Source organism: Microcebus murinus, chromosome 23, assembly GCF_040939455.1.
Source record: "Microcebus murinus isolate Inina chromosome 23, M.murinus_Inina_mat1.0, whole genome shotgun sequence".
NCBI lineage: Eukaryota > Metazoa > Chordata > Mammalia > Primates > Cheirogaleidae > Microcebus > Microcebus murinus.
In genome coordinates, this window is record NC_134126.1 from 27,922,615 (window position 1) to 27,942,697 (window position 20,083).

A 20,083-nucleotide genomic window follows, 5' to 3' on the forward strand; every position below is an offset into this window, starting at 1 on the left:
AAGCTCCTCCCCTGGCTGTCGATCCCTAAAATAGAACTGATGGGCGGGATTAAGATGGAACCGACAACCAAACACAAACGCCTGTGCTAAGGCACGACCAATTGGACCGAGGTAGAGAGAAGGGGGGTGTTGCGGGGAATTTTAGCCAATAGAGAGTAGAGGCTGGCGGAGACTGTAGGACGTCTTCCAATAAGAAGCGCGAGGGGCGCGTCTTGCCACTTTCACCAGGGCGGGAAGAGGGTTTGCCGAAACCTCCCGAAGCCGGCCAATGAAATCGGAGGCGGAGCCAAGCTCGGCCAACCAGAAAGCCGAGCTGATCTCGGCACCGTTACTGGGGCGGGGCGTGAGGTCTCCACGCACTAAACTCTCGTCAGGGGAAGGCCCCGGGGCCTTCCAATGCGGGACTCGGGCGAACTCTAGTTCTCCCAATCCGTGCGCGGCGCTGGCAATTCAAACTGACAGCCGGTTGAAAGGCAGAGAAAGCGGAAGAGGGCGCAAAAAACGACGTGTTTGGTGACAGACCCCAGCGCCGACTGAGCCCCCAAAGCGACCTCCGCCCCTCCCCACCAACACCACCGCGCGCTCGGGAGCGGCCGCTGCGGGAGAGACCTGAGGGGACAGCGCGGGGCCCGAGGGAGAGCTGAGGGGAGGGAGGACGCGAGAGAAACGGCGCGAGCGCGAGCAGGCTGAGGGCCGGGGGCCGCCCCGAGAGGGGCCCGCGGACCAGCAGAGCGGAGGAAGGTCGCGGGAGAGAGCGGGGAGACTGAGGACAGCCAGGGGTCGTTCCGGTGGAAAAGCTGAGGGAGTTCCTGAATCTGGGGAAGAGGGGGCGTGGGTGGGGACGCCTAGTCCGCGGATCCGGGAGTGGAATTGAAGGAGGGGCTTAATGCCGGGAGAGGGACGTCCTAGGAGAAGTTTCCAATAAAAGACAACGGGAGAAGGCTGAGGGAATTGCTCTAGGGACGGGGGCTAAAGAGGAGGGGATCCTTTTAGACAGCAAAAAGGCAAAACTGTTGAGAAGTCCCCATCAAACTCCACTCCCTTCTCTGAAACGTTAAAAGGGAAACCAAGTTTGCTGCTCTCCCCTGTTGCTACTCAATAAATATTACTTTTACCCTTCCACGGGGGAAAAAAAGGAAAGAACTCTTTTCCTTCCCAATTTTAGGGCTTAGCAAAGCTTGAAGCCTCCTAACTTGGTTTTTAGCCTGGAGAAATCAAAGTAGAAGGACTATCGCTCTTGGTTCCTTTTTCAAAACCCCACGCTTCATCCTTCCTGGGACGCCATGTCTGCCAACAGTTGTAGTTTCAAGGACCGGTGCGTGTCCATCCTGTGTTGCAAATTCTGTAAACAAGTGCTCAGCTCTAGGGGAATGAAGGCTGTTTTGCTGGCTGATACTGAAATAGACCTTTTCTCTACAGACATCCCTCCTACCAAGTAAGTCACGCTGGAGGCGGGCAACAGTAGCCTTTAACTAAATGGGAAAAGTGTATAGCTTGGATCTCTGGGAGTCAACAACAAGGTTATTATCATTTTGGTGTTCCAGCCACTCCCAACAGTCTGATGATCCCCTTGGAATATATCTAAGTAAGCAGACTGTCTGGACCAAAGTCTGTGGTTTAGCTACAGTGGTCAGTCCTGATGCAATGCTTCTAGGTCACTTATGGTCACGTGACCACACATCCCTTAGGTTTGAGCCCTGGCTGGGTGCCCTGCCCGACCATCCTATTTTACTAAATCAAGTCCATGACTGGGATTCTTGGTAAATTCAGGAAAGATTTTTCTGTACTGTTGGAGAGGAGAGGTCGTTTAAGTTTTTCGTTTTTATCCGTAAAGTTTTACACACACACACACAAAAAAAAAAAACCAACATAGTTTTCTAACATTATTTGCAATTGGCATGCTGAGTCAAATCCATTATCCATCAAATTCAGTATTCTCTCCTCAAATCTTTCTGTTCCTCTCTGGGAGAAATACATTTATTTTTACAGGACGAAAAATAGATTTAGCCTTAAAATAATCTGTATCTCCTATAAAGCCTGTTTGGGGTATTACACGTTTGTTTGCATAATTGAACCCTTTTAAAATCTATTTTCAGTCACCACCCACTTTCGGGTGTAGAGTCTTTAAGAATTTGCTACCTATTTGGTATAATAGCCATTTTATTTTACTCTACACTTTTTTCTATCTCTAAAAGGTATTTTATCTCTCTATAGTCAATGTATATGTGCCCTACATGATTTCCAAGATTTATTTCTTTATTGAAATCTTATTATTAGAATGAAAGAAACTATCCAAAATATAAGTGGATAGCTATTCTTTAAGTCTTTGGACACAGAGCCAGAGGGAGCAGGCTAAAAACCATAATTTATTTAAAATAAATTCCATGTCTGGGCACAGTGGCTCACGCCTGTAATCTCAGCACTTTGGGAGGCCAAGGTGGGAGGATCTCTTGAGGCTAGCCTGAGCAACATAGCAAGACCCCCGTCTCCACACAAAAAAAATTTTTTTTAATTAGCTAGGTGTGGTGGCCCACACCTGTAATTCCAGCAACTTGGGAGGCTGAGGCAGGAGAGTTGCTTGAGGAGTTTGAGGATGCAGTGAGCTATGTTTGTACCACTGCACTGTAACTGGGGCAACAGAGCAAGACTCTGTCACCAAAAAAATTTTTTTAAAAAGAATTTCATCATAATCAGAGAAACTTTAAAAGTTTTAAAATATATCCAGGTAAAGCTCTGGACTCTTCCTCCCTTTAAATCTTTTCCAAATTGGTCTAAGTGTAGTCATGCCTATCAGCAAAGCCAAAGGTTCTCATGTATTGCAAATATAAATGGGTTGATATTATAAGTTTGTGAGTGTGTGCATGTGTGTTGCAAAAAAGGAAAACACTAGAAAATAAATCATAGAACTTACTGCTGCAAAGATTCTATGATTTATTGCACTTTTTTTAGTGCTTTTTTTCCCCTTTTTTTCTTTTCTTTCTTTTTTTAAGATACAGGGTCTCCCTCTGTTGCCAGGACTGAAGTGCAGTGGGCTGATCATCATTCACTTAACCTCAAACTCCTGGGCTTAAGCAATCCTCCCACCTCAGCCTCCCAAGTAGCTGGGACTACAGGCCCACATTGTCACACCCAGCTGATTGTTAAAATTTTCTTTGTAGTGACAGAATCTTGTTATGTTGCCCAGGCTGGTCTCAAACTCCTGGCCTCAAGCCATCCCTACCCCTCACACAAAGTACTGGGGTTACAGGTATAAGCCACCATACCCAGCCAATTCTTTTTAGTGGCACATACACACACAAATTTAAAACATTAACTCATTCATCTTTGCAATAGCTGTGGTAAGTAATAAGGTAGTCATAAGGAAGACTCAGGTAAACTATTAATATTATAGGTTAGATGACAGTCTAGAGTAGAATCAGGTTTTTCCTATTGTCTATTCCTTGTAGAGGTTATGAAAGCGATGGATTAATGTGCTAAACTGCAGCGGTCCCCAATCTTTTTGGCACCAGGGACCAGTTTCATGGAAGACAATGTTTAGAGGGGGCAGGGAGGGGAGAAAGGGGATGAGGGAGTATGGGCGGAGCTCCGGCAAGACTGATCCCTGACCTGCTCTGGGGTTTGGGACCACAGTGCTAAAGTGTGAATCAATGAACAGTAGGTTTCTTTTTTTTTAATAGAAGTTTTCTCAGATGTTTGTGGTGAGCTCACAAATATTAACTGACTCTTACAATATATACTGTAGTTCTACATTAGTCTCTTTCAGCTCTTTGGATTTACAAAAGTTGTGCTAAATCACATTTAAAAGTACATTAAAAGTTTAGGTCCAGCGTGGTGCCTCACGCCTGTAATCCTAGCACTCTGGGAGGCCGAGGCGGGCGGATTGCTGTAGGTCAGGAGTTCAAAACCAGCCTGAGCAGGACCTCGTCTCTACTAAAAATAGAAAGAAATTAATTGATCAACTAAAAATATATATAGAAAAAATTAGCTGGGCATAGTGGCGCATGCTTGTAGTCCCAACTACTCGGGAGGCTGAGGCAGAAGGATTGCTTGAGCCCAGGAGTTTGAGGTTGCTGTGAGCTAGGCTGATGCCATGGCACTCACTCTAGCCTGGGCAACCAAGTGAGACTCTGTCTCAAAAAAAAAAAAAAAAAACACTATAAAAAAAGTACATTTGATGATGAGGATGTGGAGAAATTAGAACCCTTTCACACTGCAGGAATGTAAAATGGTATAGTCACTATGGAAAACTGTATGGTAATTCCCCAAAAAATTAAATATAGAATTACCATATGATCCAGCAGTTCCATTTCTAGGTATTTATACAAAAGAATGCAAAGCAGAAACTTGAAGAGATATTTGCATATGCATGTTTTAACAGCATTAATCACAATGGCCCAGAAGTGGAAGCAATCCAAATGTCCATTAACTCCACAGATGAATGGATAAGCAAAGTATGGTATATACATATAATAGCCTTATAAAGCAAGGAAATCCTGTCACATGCTACAACATGGATGAACCTTGAGGACTTTATGCTAAGTGAAATAAGCCAGTCATCAAAAGACAAATACTGTATTCCACTTTTATGAAGTATCTAAATTAGTCAAATTCACTGAAAAAGAAAGTAGAATGGTAGTGGCTTGGGGCTGAGAGGAGGGGAAATGGGGAGTTGTTGTTTAATAAGTATAGAGCTTCAATTTTACAAAATGAAAAAGGCATGGAAATTCATTGCACAACAATGTGATTATATTTAACACTTCTGAACTGTACACTTAAAAATGAGTAAGTTGGTAAATTTTATCTTATTTTTTGGCCACAGTTAAATTTTTTTAGAAGCATATTTAACTGCCTTTATACTTTTCTCTCTCCAGTGCAGTGGACTTCATTGGAAGATGCTATTTCACCAAAATCTGCAAATGTAAACTGAAGGACATCGCATGTTTAAAGTGGTAATTTGTAGTAATATTCTAGATAGCCTTGGGTTTAGAAGATGGATGTTGACATCAAAGCACAGAGATAGGTTCAATGGGCTGCAGGGAGAACTGATATAACCCATGCAATGAGCCATTGAAAAAATCATTTGTTACTTAGAGCTACTTTTTAAAAGGATCTTGTAATACTTCACATTTGTATATGATTTTACAATTTTCAAAGTGCATTCACAAGTATCTGCTTTAATTTTCAGAACAAGGCCATATAGTTTGGGGAGAATACTTTGATTTACAGTAGTACCTCTACCTTACTTTCTATGTGGTCTTGAGTAAAGTCCTTAAACCTCTAAACCTCTGAACCACTGTTTCTTTATTTAACTTCTATCTTATTAATATAATATCTCAATAAAATAGAAATTGTCTTTTTTATTTACCTTATAAAGTTGTAAATATCAAATGAATTATGAATGTTAAAAGGCTTAATAAACTAAATTACAACACAGATGACAGCCATTACTATAACCTTTTGAGAGGTAGATGAACGTGTGTTATTATTCCCATTTTAGGGAGAAAAAAGTTGAGATTTTCTCATTCAAATGGGGTTTGAATTATAAATTGTAATCCTAATCATTTAACTTAGCAAACTCTTCTTATGTGCTAATAATGACTAGTTGATTTCATTCATTCATTTATTCATTAAAGCTATATTTATATTGAGAACCTACGATATGCTAGTCAATATTATAGGGACTGGAAACACAGCAACAAACAAGATAAAGTCACTAGCCTTTGGACATTATATTCTAAGATGATCAATCAATAAGATATTTAAATAAATAGGATATTTAATATGGTAGAAAGTACTTCTGAGGAAATAATAATAATAATAAATGATAAAGGATTATAGAAGTTGAGAAAGTAGGTGAGAGCTATTTTAGTTGTCATGGTCAGGAAAGCCTTCTTATAAAGAGTAAGAGGAAATAGCAAATGCAAAGAATTGATGGCAAGAAGCTTAACATGTTCAAGGAACAAAAGACTGATGGCTACCGTGCTTGAAATGTGAACATGGAGGGAAAATAGTATGAATAGTTTACATATGAACCCAGATAACCTAGAGCAGTGTTGTCCAATAGAAATGTGCAAGCCATATATGTAATTTAAATTGTTCTAGTAACAACATTTTAAAATTAAAACAAAATAGGCAAAATTAAGTTTAATCATATATTTTATTTAACCCAGTATGTCCAAAATATTCTCAATTCAACATGCAACCAACATAAATTACTAATGTAAATTTCACATTCTATTTTTGGTATGAAAGGGTTTTTTATTTTCATTTTTGGTCAGTTGGAAGCCATTGAAGGGGTTTTAACAAGGTAGCAAAATGATCTGATGTAGCCCCGCTAGAATGTTCACTCCATGAGAACAAGGACTTGGCTTTGTCCACTGCTATATTCCTAGCACCTAGAACAATGCCTGGCATATAGTAGATGTTCAGTAAACATTGAGTGAGTAAACGAATGGATGAATGAATGAATATAGGGGATAATTAATGCCATAGAATTTACTCTTGCAATGTAGTCTTATAAATAACTGTCAGTCCTAGTCCAAGAACAACTTTTATTTTCATTTGTTTGCCTTTCAAGCAGGTTATGATTAGAAGACATATTTTAGGTGGGCTGGTACCTTTTATAGTAATCTTTATAGGGTCTCATAAAAGTGACTGACTCCCACATCTCACAGGGTGAAATGAGGCTATAATAAGAATGTTTATAACTCAAGGTATAAACAGTTCATGTTGCATTTTTTTTAAAAAAAGTACTAAAACATTCCCTGTAGGTTCACTCTATTTAATATGTAACTAGCTAATAAAAAAAGAAAATTGTGAAAGAGTAAGGTACTTATAATTAGCTAGATAATACTGAAGACAGTAAAACCTTTTGCAACTTTCTCTAGAGGCTGTAGATATTCTTTATTTCTGAATTCCTTCAAAAACACTGAAACTAAAATTAGAGCAGCCAGCTTGTGTTTGGTTTACAGGGACTCATGCTGTCTTCCTACTCCTCCATCTGTTGAAACAGTTTTTAGGTGCTGGGATGGAACTAGAACATGTAAGAACCCAACTTGCCACAGTTCTGAAATAGCAAAAACCTTTACCCACTGATCTGAGTTTATTTAATTTATTTTGTCTGTACTGCACATCAATTTGGGTACTTAATGGAACAAATCACAACCTGATGGCATCCAGAAGCTAGCTTCTAAAGGGAGAATGCATAAAACGATACTATAAAGAAATGCAAGAATATGTTAGTATTATTTCACTTAAAGACCATTTTCCCACTTAATGGTATAACTACAACCATTATCAGAATAGCTCCCATCCCAAAGATCCCAGGAATGGAGGTTGTTTGGAGGAAATGAGATCTAAATTATATGGTCTGTGTATTTATATTAGCACGTAAAAATGCTTATCTGGCTCAGTATTACATGGTATATAACAGCATTTACTTTCTTTTTTAGTGGGAACATCGTAGGTTATCATGTGATTGTTCCATGTACTTCCTGCCTTCTTTCCTGCAACAATGGACACTTCTGGATGTTTCACAGCCAGGCCGTTTATGATATTAACAGACTAGACTCTACTGGTAAGAAGCAATAGATTTAGACATTCCTTTAACATTTCTCTATAAATACCTGAGTGAAACTCCCAGTAGATAATTTCAGGATTCCTTTAGACCTTCTTAGCTGGGTTGTATCAGCTACAGTGAAACTCCAATCCTTTTTTCCCCAATCACATGAAAGTTATTAGGCAAAGTTCATTGTCATTTCTATATTCATCATTGTATTTTAGGGCCTCAAACTAACTAGATTTCTTGGTCTTTTAAAATTAATATCTTAATTGCTTAAAATTAATATTTAAATTGCTGTATTAATACATATTCTGACTCCAGAGAATTTTTGAAGATTTTTAGATTCGATAGTCAAATGTGTGTGTATGTGCACACATGCACATGTAAGAAAGGAAGGGAGGGCTAGGCAGGGTAGTAGGGTTGAGGGGAGGAGAAATAGGTAACCTCTATATGTGGTGATGCTTCAGGATAAAAACAAACATTTTGGCATCTATATTAATAAGTTATGTAGAATCTTAGTTGAGGGAAATACTTGGTACCAATATGTTGTACAGGCATACCTTGGAGATATTATAAATTCAGTTCCAGACCATTGCAATAAAGCAAATATCATAAGATATTTTGGTCATAAGATTTTTTGGTTTCTCAGTGTGTATAATAGATATGTTTACATTATACTGTAGTCTATTAAGTGTGCAATATCATTGTAACAATGTATATACCTTAATTTAAAATACTTTATTGCTAAAAAATGCAAACAGCCAGGCATGGTGACTCATCCACATAATCCCAGCTACTTAGGAGGTTAAGGTGGGGTGGATCATTTCACTTGAGGCCAGTGACCTATGATCATGCCACTATAACCCAGCCTGGTACAGGCTAGACCCTGTCTCTTAAAAAAAAATGCTAATAATCACCTGAGTCTTCAACAAATCAAAATCTTTTCCTGGTGGAGGGTCTTGCCTCTATGTTGATGGCTGCTGACCGATCACAGGGTGGTAGTTGCTGAAGGATGGAGTGTCTGCAACAACAATTTCTTAAAATAGGACAACAATGAAGTTTGCCACATAGGTTGACTCTTCCTTTCATGAAGGATTTCTCTGTAGTATGCAATGCTATTTTGATAGCATTTTACCCACAGTAGACATTCTTTAAAAATTGGAGACATTCCTTTAAAATCCTGCCACTGCCTTGTCAACTAAGTTTATGGAATATTCTAAATCCTTTGTCTTCATTTCAACAGTGTTCATAGCATCTTCACCAGGGGTAGATTCCATCTCAAGAAACCACTTTCTTCACACATCCATAAGAAGTAACTCCTCATCTGTTAAAGTTTAATCATGAGATTGCAGCAACTAAGACACATCCTTGGGTTCCAATTCAAATTCTAATTCTCCGTTTCTACCACATCTGCAGTTAATTCCTCCACTGAAGTCTTGAACCCATCAAAGTCATCCATGAGTGTTGGAATTAACTTCTTTCAAACTCCATGAATCTTGATATTTTGACCTCCCCCCCAAATCACAAATGTGCATTTCCTGAAGCTTTTCAATTTACTTTACACAGATCCATCAGAGGAATTACAGTCTATGGCAGATATAGCCTTATGAAATGTATTTCTTAAGTAATAAAACTTGAAAGTCTAAATTACTCCTTGATCCATGGGCTTCAGAATGGACATTGTGTTAGCAGACATGAAAACAACATTCGTCTCCTTGTACATCTCCACCAGAATTCTTGGGTGACCAGGTACATTGTCAAAGAGCAGTAATACATTGAAAGGAATATTTTTTTCTGAGCAGTAGTTCTTAACAATGGGCTTAAAATATTTAGTAAACCATGTTGTAAACAGACACTATCATCCAGGCTCTGTTGTTCCATTGATAGAGTACAGGCAGAGTACATTTAGCATAATTGTTAAGGAGCCTAGGATTTTCAGAATGGTAAATTAATGTTGGCTTTAACTTAAAGTCACCAGCTGCATTAGCCTCTAACAAGAAAGGCAGCTTGTCCTTTGAATTTTGAAGCCAGGTATGACTTCTCTCTAGCTATGAAAGTTGTATATGGTATCTTCTTCCAATAGAAGGTTGTTTTGTCTGCATTAAAAATCTGTTGCTTAGTGTAGCCACCTTCATCAATTTTCTTACCTAGATATTCTGAATAACTTGTTGCAGCTTCTATATCAGCACTTGCTGCTTCATTTGCACTTTTATAGAGATGGCTTCTTTCCTTAAACCTCATGAACCAACCTCTGCTAGTTTCCAACTTTTCTTCTGTAGTTTCCTTGACTTTCTTAGCCTTCATAGAATTGAAGAGAGTTAGGACCTTGCTCTGGAGTAGGCTTTGGCTTAAGAGAATGTCATGGTTGGTTTTGATCATCTATCTGGACCACTAAAACTTTCTCCATGTAAGCAATAAGGCTGTTTTGCTTTCTTCTTTGTGTGTTCACTGGAGTAACATTTTTTATTTCCTTCAAGAATTTGTTCTTTGTATTCACAACTTGGCTAATGTTTGATGCAAAAGGCCTAGCTTTTGGCCTATCTTGGCTTTCAACATTCCTTCCTCACTAAGCTTCATCATTTCTAGCTTTTGATTTAAAGTGAGAGGCATGTGACTTCATCATTGTAGGGATATTAATTGGCCTAATAATTTCAACATTATTGTGTCTCAGGGAATAGGGAGCCTGAGGAGAGGAACAACTGGTCAATGGAGCAATCAGAACATACATAATATTTATCTATTAAGTTCACCATCTTATATTGATACAATTCATGGCACCACAATACTGTTATAATAATAACGCCAGAAGACTGCTGATCACAGATCACCATAAAAGGTATAATAATAATGAAGAAGTTTGAAATATTATGAGAATTACCAAATGTGACACAGAGATATGAAATGAGTATATGCTGTTAGAAAAATGGTGCCAATAGACTTACTCAACAGAGTATCACAAACCTTCAATTTGTAAAAAGCTCAATAAAGCAAAGCACAGTAAAATGAAGTATGATTGTACTAATTACTTTAGTAAGAAAATATACTACCAATTCTTAAAAGATATTTACATATTTTTATATTGTCTAGAGCTGTTCAATTTTGTTATAGGACACATGTTCTCGATGTCTAATATCTATTTACACAACAGACCAAGTTGAGTTTAAGGAACTTGACAATCTAAGTTGACACTAGCATTCTTAGGGTTCTAAATGTATGTTTTAGTCGTCTTTGGAACTTAAAATATATTCCTTTTTTAAAAAATATGATTCGCCTTCACACATCAAAAGATCATGAGTACAAGCTAGATTATTAGGATCTTTAAACCCTCTAATTATGCTTAGAGTTTTATAGACTTAATTTTTTTTATCATCTGGGATTCAACTGTGGCTCATGATTCATCATTTGGGGGTCTTAATTTAAGAACCTAGCATGTTAAGAAAGCTATTTTTAAACAAGGATTTATGTGAACTCCCCTAAGTAGGATAGAAGCTCCTAATTTAGACCTCCATTTTTGTTTGTGTTGCTCACGGGACTCATTAAAGGAAGTCTCTGCTTTGATACTATTTTTCCTGCTTCATAGAAATAAAAACATAGGGTGGAGATTTTTTTATTTTGATTTACTTTTTAATATTGGTCAATTTTTCAAAGATAAAAGCCCAGAGTCTTCTATGTGCACTGAATCTAATCCATAAGAAACAGATGTATCACAGGATTTCCTTCCTGCCTTCTTAACAGAGAAAGGAAGGTACCGCTTCTGTCAGATCCAATCTCGTAGTTTATTTTTCCTCCTTTGAACCAATTGTGCCGAGCTGCTTCATGTTTCTGAGTATTGACTCCAAGACTACCAAACTTTTCCTTTGTAACCCTAATATTGCAATTTAAAGCAATATTTTCTAGATGCTTGGTATAAAAGAAGGTTTCTAATGGTCTTGGAACTATCCTTGAATCACCTGATTCAGCAGCATCAAAGGGATACATACACAAGCGTTATAAAATTCTAGAATGTTTAGATTGAAAAGGCCCCCAGTAGGATTGTATTCTAGGCTACCATTCACAGAGAGGCCTGATTTCTTAGAGCTTTCCTAAGGAACGTTGGGAAATCTCAGCCCAATTCCTGAAATTGGCAAATACCCTCAACGGCAAATTGGCTTTATCTGTCCATGTAGTATAGGTTCTAATTTTCACTTAGATTTTGGCCTACCACTTCCTTATAATCCCGTCAGCTCTTCAATGTCATATTACCAGAAGCAGAACACCATTTATTCTTGGTGGGGTGAGGAGTGTTTTTTATTATAAGCAATTCAAACACAAAAAGATTACAGAAAATATGAGAGATGTGTATATCCTCACCAGTATCAGATAAATGCTAACTTTTTGCCTAATTAGATTCCAACTCTCTTTCAGCTGAGATAGACAGTTGACTATTTCAGCTATTACAATGTCACACCGCTCCTCCTTGTACATGTCTCCTTGGGCACCTATGCAAGAGGGACAGCTAGAGGAAGGGCTCTATTTGCAGTATCTTAATAATTTTTCTTAAATTCACACAATGTAATACTCTAAAGAAATAAAAATAAATTAGCTAAATCTACATACATCAACATAGATAAACCTCAAAAACATAATAAGCGAGAAAAGAAAATTAGGAAAAAACATGTAGTATCATACCATTCTATAAACATTTTAAATATACAAAGCAATAATATATGTTGTCTGTGGTTGCATGTATTCATAGTAAAGAAAATAAAACTATCCATGGCATACTTGTAGTGGTGGAAACCAGTTCAAACCAAATCACCACACCCTGGCTTATTCCTTTCCACCATGTGGCTGCTGTCTCAGTGTGTATGGAGTGGGTATCCACAATTGTGGAATCTTCTTTGTGTCCATACTGACAAATGCACAGCTTGAGATTTGCTCTTGTTGAAATTCATTGGCTATCCTAGAGGTCAATTTTCTTCAATTTAGTGCTTTTAATTTATAGTACATGGCCAGAATAAATCAAATCATTGTCCTCTAATGTCTGTTTGGTTATTTACTATATACTCGTTCCGTGTTCTTCAGTATGAAATCTGCTATTCTTTCTCAATGAGATTTTAGATTATTGTTTTGTTTATTATATTGACTGCTACAAAACCGATCCTAAAGTTTAGTTTACAACTCTGCCTTGACAGTCTCTAGACTGAAACCCACCTATATGAAGTATTGCAGTTCATATTATAACTGGCTCTAAAACTTTGCTTTTTTTAATGAGAAAAATGGCACCAGCTACTTCTATGCTTATTGAAGAGATGAGGCTTATTCAGGACTTTTCCCTGCACCCTCCAAGTAGGTACTTAATCTAAAAGGATCTTGTGAGATCTCCATTCTTAGAGATCATTAAAATAGATTAGAAGATTATCAATCATAATCATTATGCCAATGATTATGGCATAATGTAGCTGGAGGCAGAGTTTGAGTAAATGGATTCCTGAGACGTTTTTGAGTTCTAAGATTCTAGAAGTCCAGCCCTTGCTTAAAAGGGTTTAAAGAATGTTTGTTTAGGTCCTAGATGGATAATATTATTTGCAATACATTTTTTAATGGCTTTTCTCTTTACTGCTAACATGATGGGTTATCGAAGAATGTTAACATATAAAGTTTCATATATCATGTTCTGAGTTGTATCAGTAGCAAGCACTAAAGAATTTTTTGACCTTTTATTTTCAGGTGTAAACGTCCTACTTTGGGGCAACTTGCCAGAAATAGAAGAGAATACAGATGAAGATCTGTTAGATATCTCAGCAGAGGAGTGTATTAGATGAATGGAATTATGATACATATAATATTCAAACTTTTCTATTTAAAAATATATTAATGGATCAACTTTAAAATTGATAGTAACGGTTTGCCAGTGATTTCTTTCTTTGGAAAACAAAAATGGGGCATTTGCTGATTTATTTATTTGCTGTCTCAAATTAATTACCTCAGTTTAATTTAAGCCAATGGAATTGTTCTTTTCTTCTACTTCTCCCTGTCCCCTACCCTTTTGCCTAGTATAGGTATATTCCTAAATTCAGCTAGGAAAAGATTCTTTCACATGTCACTCAGCTACCTCCCAATCTGGGGGAGTTTTTCTTACAACTTGATGCCAGATACCATTAATTTTACATTCTTGAATAAAGGGCATTAGTACCCACACATATATCAACCACGTGTATAACAGGCATGTATCAACTGAGTATTAACAAGGGATTTTAAAAAATGGGCTGTTTGGTTTCCATGGGTACTGGTTCTCATATGTTATATTGGCAATAACTGCTTTAATATGTAGCAAGACTTTGTGAATCAGCAAATACAGTAAATTAAAACTTTAAAATATGTGGAGGAATCCTCTTGATTCCTCAGCATGATCTTAGATAAATGAGTTTGTCAGAAAATTATCAATCTATACTGTCTATCAATGTTATTTATTTACATTCTTCTAAAGCCATTATGGATATTGTATTATGAAAGCCAGATAAACTCAAACTCTGTCTTTAAGTTATCCAGTTCTCTAGGGCTTTCTCTGTAAATAGCAAACTTTCGATGAGTAGTCTCAGTCCCAACTCTTAAATAGAAAAAAACTAAAGTGGTTTGCTTAAGCCATTATACATTATAAAGAGCTATTTTGTCTTGTTTTGTTTTGGTGTTTTCAGAGCCGCATTCAGAGCCACACAGGAATAGGAAACTGGGATAATGTTGGATTCTGTTTTTATGTAAAGCTAAAATAAATGTATCTCTTTTAATATCTCAGTTGTAGGTATTTTGTCAATAGTGATACTAAAGCAGACTGAGTTGAAGTTTTGTAAATAAAGTTTGTTCTAAAAATGACCATTTTTCCTTTAATTTTTTATTATACTCACATATCTAAAAATATAGTTATAGTATATAAAGTATAGAATTATTTTATTTATTTATTTATTTATTTTTGAGTCAGAGTCTCGCTTTGTTGCTCAGGCTAGAGTGAGTGCCGCGGCATCAGCCCAGCTCACAGCAACCTCAATCTCCTGGGCTCAAGCAATCCTTCTGCCTCAGGCTCCCGAGTAGCTGGGACTACAGGCATGCAGGCATGCGCCACCATGCCCGGCTAATTTTTTCTATATATATTAAGTTGGCCAATTAATTTCTTTCTATTTATAGTAGAGACAGGGTCTCGCTCTTGCTCAGGCTGGTTTCGAACTCCTGATCTTGAGCAATCCGCCTTCCTTGGTCTCCCAGAGTGCTAGGATTACAGACGTGAGCCACCGTGCCCGGCTTAAAGTATAGAATTATTAATATAAGGCTAATGTTTATTGAATACTTACTATGTGCCAGACACTGTTCTAAGTGCTTTATGCATTTAACTCACTCCATACAACAAACCCAGAGGTAGGTACCATTACTATTCCTTTTTTTACTGATAAGACTGGTGAAACAGAGATGTGAAGTAACTTGTCTAAAGTCACATAACCGGTCAGAGGTATGGCCACATTCAAACAGCAGACAGACTGACTCCAGAGCTCCCACTCCTAATCTTTACGCTATACCCCTGACCACCTCCACACATGAATTATGATCTCACTTAGCCAGGATAGGTGCTGGGTAACTAACTACATTGTTTTGTACCCTAGGTGAGGACAGAATTTGATTTGAAGATTGAACCAACCCATACCGGTCTTAGGGTAAAAGTGTCCTGAAGGCATTAAAACAGCCATTTGCTGTAAACCAAGATAAAAGGTGCTTCAGGAAAAGCTGTTGCTCCCACCTGGAAAACTTTTCCAAAAGCCTTTCACTCTTACCATCAACACTAACAGATAGCCGTCAAAAGAACCAAAGGAATGATTGAGGAACAATTTATTTTCAGATTTTTTTTTAACCTCTCTTAAATTCTTTCTGGAACAAGGTGGGTACAATGAATAAGAGGAAAAAATATATATACTTCTTGGGTTAATTTGTTCAATTAGAGAAGAATAGTTTAATGCTCGAGTAAGGAATGTGGCAAGTTTAAAATTCAATAGAGTTCATCTGGTTTCCGTTCAGCTCATGCCTTCAAAGGCTATGGTTGACTGAGGGGCTCTTTGAAGAGCAAAAGCAAGACAGAGGTGTGCTGGGTGAAGCAAACCCCAAATATGATCCCACTCCAGCTGGAAAATATTTCAAGTTATTCAGCTACCTTTAGCTAACTGGGTTATGGGAAAGCCAATTTTAAGCATATAATAAATTAATAAAGTTTTATCTAGAGAAATATATTCATGATGCTGTTTTTTTGGTTTGGTTGTTTTTGTTTTTTTTTAAGACAGGGTCTTGCTCTGTCACCCCAGCTAGAATACAGTGGCATCATCATAGCTCACTGCATCCTCAAACTCCTCCTGCCTCAGCCTCCTCCGAGCTCAAACAATCCTCTTGCGTCAGCCTCCCAAGTAGGGGGGACTACAGGCATGTGCCACCATGCCTGGCTAAATTTTCTGTTTTTGGTAGAGATAGTGTCTTGCTCTTGCTCAGGCTGGTCTCAAACTCCTGACCTAAAGCAATCTTCCCACCTTGGCCCCCCAAAGTGCTAGGCTTACAGGCACTTTTACTGCTTTCTAATAAAAACAAATTATATACACTCTGGTTTAAGACCAAAACAGAATCACATATGTGGATTTAGTATACGTTTTCTAGCCTTAGCATAATTCTTTGGCCTAGAAAACCCATCTATGTTTTGATCCTCTTTTAAAATTTGATGCAATTCTATAAGCCTGTATTATTCTCCCATAGTGTGGCAAGAATTGCACAATGACATGTTCATACTTCAGAGAGTACACAGTGAGTTGGAGAAAGGATAGAATCCTACAAGTCTGTCTAATTCATCGGGTCAAGTGATTTAACAAAGCATCTTAAAGCGCTATGACTCCATAGATGAAAGAGTAATCATTCTGAGTAGTAGGAGAGAGCGGGAGTTGAGAAAGCTACTGAGAAGAAATGAGACTTGCTCAGGCTTTGATGGACAGGAGTTTGCCAACTCAGATGAGAGTTTTGGGCAGACAGAATAGTGTAAGCAAATGGATGGGGGTTTAAAAGTATCTTGCCTATTTGGGAAATTATATGTCGTCCTCCATACCTCCCAAAATATGTAATAAGAATTAATTAGAAGATGGCAATAACAAGGAAGGTTAAGATCATGGTTAGGAAGGTTAAGAAGGGTGTTATGCCATTATAAACTTAGACTTGATCCGGTGGTGATGTGGAGTTATTGAAGTTTTTAAGCAGGAGAATAAAATGATCAGATTTAGGGCGATAGCTCTGATGATAAAGTGTAATCCACTTTAGTTTTCCAAACATCCTTTCTTTGATGCACTTAACAACTTGACCATGGAAATTATGTTTGCTGTCTTTACCCTAAGAACCCATGTAGTTCTTTAAGTTCCCTGGGTTTTTTGTCTTTCATGGAACCTCTGGTCTGCAATTGGGCACTTTTTTCCTTTTCCACCCTGACATTCCTGAAGTTCAAGGAAAGGGCAGTGAGTCATCGGCTCACGCCCCATAGCCTTTTCTGCTATTTTATCTTTTTCCTCAACCCAGTTTCTCAACCTCAAAGTCCAGCTCTGGTGAGGCATCTTGGGGCCTAATCTTAAAGCCATAATATTTTGAATAATCGATGGCTCTGAAAACCAGGTCTTTAAATAGTAATTTAGGGAGATTGCCCTATAAAGAACTGCTCTTTTGATCTCTGAATCACATTGGCTTATTAAGAATAATGTATGTTGCTTCCTTTGGTGAGGAGGAAGTGACCACGACATATAGACCATAATCTAGAAAATTAATCAGAACACAAATAGGGAGTGAGGGAAGGTAAGTGAGAATACGGATCAAATAGTTTCCCTTCAGTGGTGAATTACTCGATAAAGTCTTTCCCTATTTTAACATTCATGCTTATAAAAGGAAAGTTTCCTTTTCTGCCTTTTTTTTTTTTAATTTTAAAAGCAGCCTAAAACATAGTTTCTTTCTTGCCTGGTATTGAGCAAATGCCAAATCTACCCTAAACTGCACAGATGGAAAAAATTAGTCTATGTCTGTGGTACCTCTGGGGTTGAATATTTTTAGTACTTAAATCTTTAGCTAAAGATTCTTTCTTCCAGCACTCTCAAAGAATCATTTTATTGTCATCCAATGGATAAATTTACTGAGATAGAAATTATTAATAACAATATCATGTTTTTATTTATCCCTTTATAATTTATTGAGAGTTTTAACATATACTTTAATCCTCAGAATAATCTTGGGAGCTATCATTCCCATTTTACAAATTAAAAAATAAAATCTTAGTCACAATACCCAGAGAGTTAGAAGATCTAAACCTTAATCTGGATCTTCTCATCTTAATTTAGGGTTTCCTCCCACTTCCCTAAGTGACCCTAAATTAAGGTCTATTTTCCTTCACTTAGGATTAATTTTCTTTGACATTCAACCTCAAAGCCCAATTACTTTCATTCATTAATCCATTCAACACATATTTATTGAATGCCTGCTATATGGACAAAATAGATGCTGGGGATATAGGACTAAAAAAGACAAAATTTCTGCTGTCACATGGAGCTGACATTCTAGTTGAGGATAAGGAAGAAAGTTAACATTGATTATTTTCCGTGTGCCAGGCATTGTTCTAAGTGCTTTACATGTAACTGCTGACAGATGGATCCTATTATCATCCTGGCGATATAGATCAGGAAACTGAGGCATAGAGAGGTTAAGGAACTTGTCCACAGTCACAGGGCTAGTAGACGATACCACTCTAAGATTTGGAGGGACCAAAATTAATTAGCTTAATGGCTGTGCTTCCTTTTTATTTTCCAGTGTAGTTATCTTCCATCCTAATAAAGTCATGTTTTCCATTAGCAATCTTCCTATACTCCTCTTTCCCTATTAGACCTTTGTTGATTTTTGTTTTATTTTACTTTAAAAAAAATTTAAGAGATGGGGGGGAGGTCTCACTATGTTGCCCAGGCTGGTCTTGAACTTGTTTTCAAGGATCCTCCCTCCTCAGCCTCCCAAGGCACTGAGATTACAGGCATGACCGCACTGAGCTGAGTTTTGTTTTAAATTGAGATGGGAACAACATCTCCCTTTTCAGTAATGGAGACTCGGTTTACCTGTGAACAATAAGAATGCTAGTCTTATACACTATGGAGAAAGGAAAAAAATTACGCAAAACTCTTAATTTCTAATTTTGTTGTTCTTCTATCTGGAAACAAAGTCTTTTTTCGCTAGTCTAGACTTTTATAAACAATAAAAGTTCACAAGAAAGTAAATAAGTTTTTAAAGCTGTTTGTCTCAAATATCTCATAATAAAAAGTGAATTAAATGACTACCTTTTGCAAATTGCTCTAATCTCAGCCTTCCTTCTAAGCTTGAATTTAAAATCTATTTATATGGAATTTCAGAAGCAGCCTTTTCTTAAATGAGCACCACTGAATCTTCATAACAAGATTATGTATGTCTTATGAGGAAAGCAAAAACAGGTAAAAAATTTTGCATTTGGAGACTTATACAAGAGTGGGTTGATAAATAGCAAACAATTAATTGAATCTGCCAAATATGGGCATAATTGAACTTTGCCCACCAAAATGCCTCTCTACACTTCCGTTCACACAAATCACTTCCTCTGGAAGGGCGCCCATGGTAAAAGTAGGCATATGGGAATGATTCACTTGGGGAAAGTTGTACCCAGAATATCAAAACAGTTTGCTTTCTGTCTCTATCCTTGCCATAATTTTTCTACCCAAAGGAACCACCTGCTATTATGGCCGTGACACCTGAAAAGCTTTCTGGATATTTCGGGAGATTGCTCATGCGTGGGTGGATTTTCAGGCTGTTCCATGGTATTTTAAAAAATGTTTCTTTGGGGAAAATATTCTCAGAGACTGGAACATTGCCGTGTCTTATCAAAATTGCTCTCTAGTCTTGTTCAAAAATACCTTAAAACATTGAGCTGCAGATGGAATTCAGTAGAAGACATACTGAGCTAATTTCCTTTGTGTGACATTACCCAGAGAAATCAAGCTGTCAGTATCCTGAAGAACAAGACCTCAAAGAGAGATGGTGGCCAAAGCCATAGGAAACAGGAATGATTGAAGAGCTTGCCCTTCAAGAACTTCTCCACATCCTCCCTCTCATTTTTTCTAATGAAAATTTATTACAAAAAAAATAAACAGACTCAGAATGTTTGACTTGGGATGGCTGTACAGTGATAATAAAGATGGCAAATACTAGGTGAAAAAAAAATCTTGAATCCTAAATCTTTCTTGATACTCCAGAATGTATTCATAAAAGGGAATGACAGTAACTAACACAGGGTTTTAGGCATGTAGAATTTTATACTCTAAGCTAATAAGAGACAATCATTTCTAAATTATGCCTTCCCTTCATCAAACTTTAGTTCAATCATTTAACAAATATTTAATGAGCGTCTCTTTTGTGTGGACATACACTATTTTAGGTGTTGTATAGTGAACATTTTTAAAAACCCTTTCTTCTATGCCT

General features: G+C 37.5%; 1 protein-coding gene across 2 annotated transcripts; it reads left to right on the top strand.

Moving 5' to 3' along the window:
- Nucleotides 1–360: 360 nt before the first annotated feature.
- FAM72A (family with sequence similarity 72 member A) lies at nt 361–14,483 on the top strand. Of its 2 annotated transcripts, XM_012760364.3 has the most exons (4): nt 361–1,435; nt 4,872–4,949; nt 7,452–7,576; nt 13,271–14,483. In XM_012760364.3, exons 1-4 carry the CDS (start codon nt 1,284–1,286, stop codon nt 13,363–13,365), a joined length of 450 nt encoding a protein of 149 aa, XP_012615818.1. In that variant the 5' UTR covers nt 361–1,283; the 3' UTR covers nt 13,366–14,483. The 2 variants fall into 2 exon arrangements, with proteins under 2 accessions (XP_012615818.1, XP_020139974.1); XM_020284385.2 differs by lacking the exon at nt 7,452–7,576 and having other exon boundaries at nt 13,271–14,393.
- Nucleotides 14,484–20,083: the final 5,600 nt, after the last annotated feature.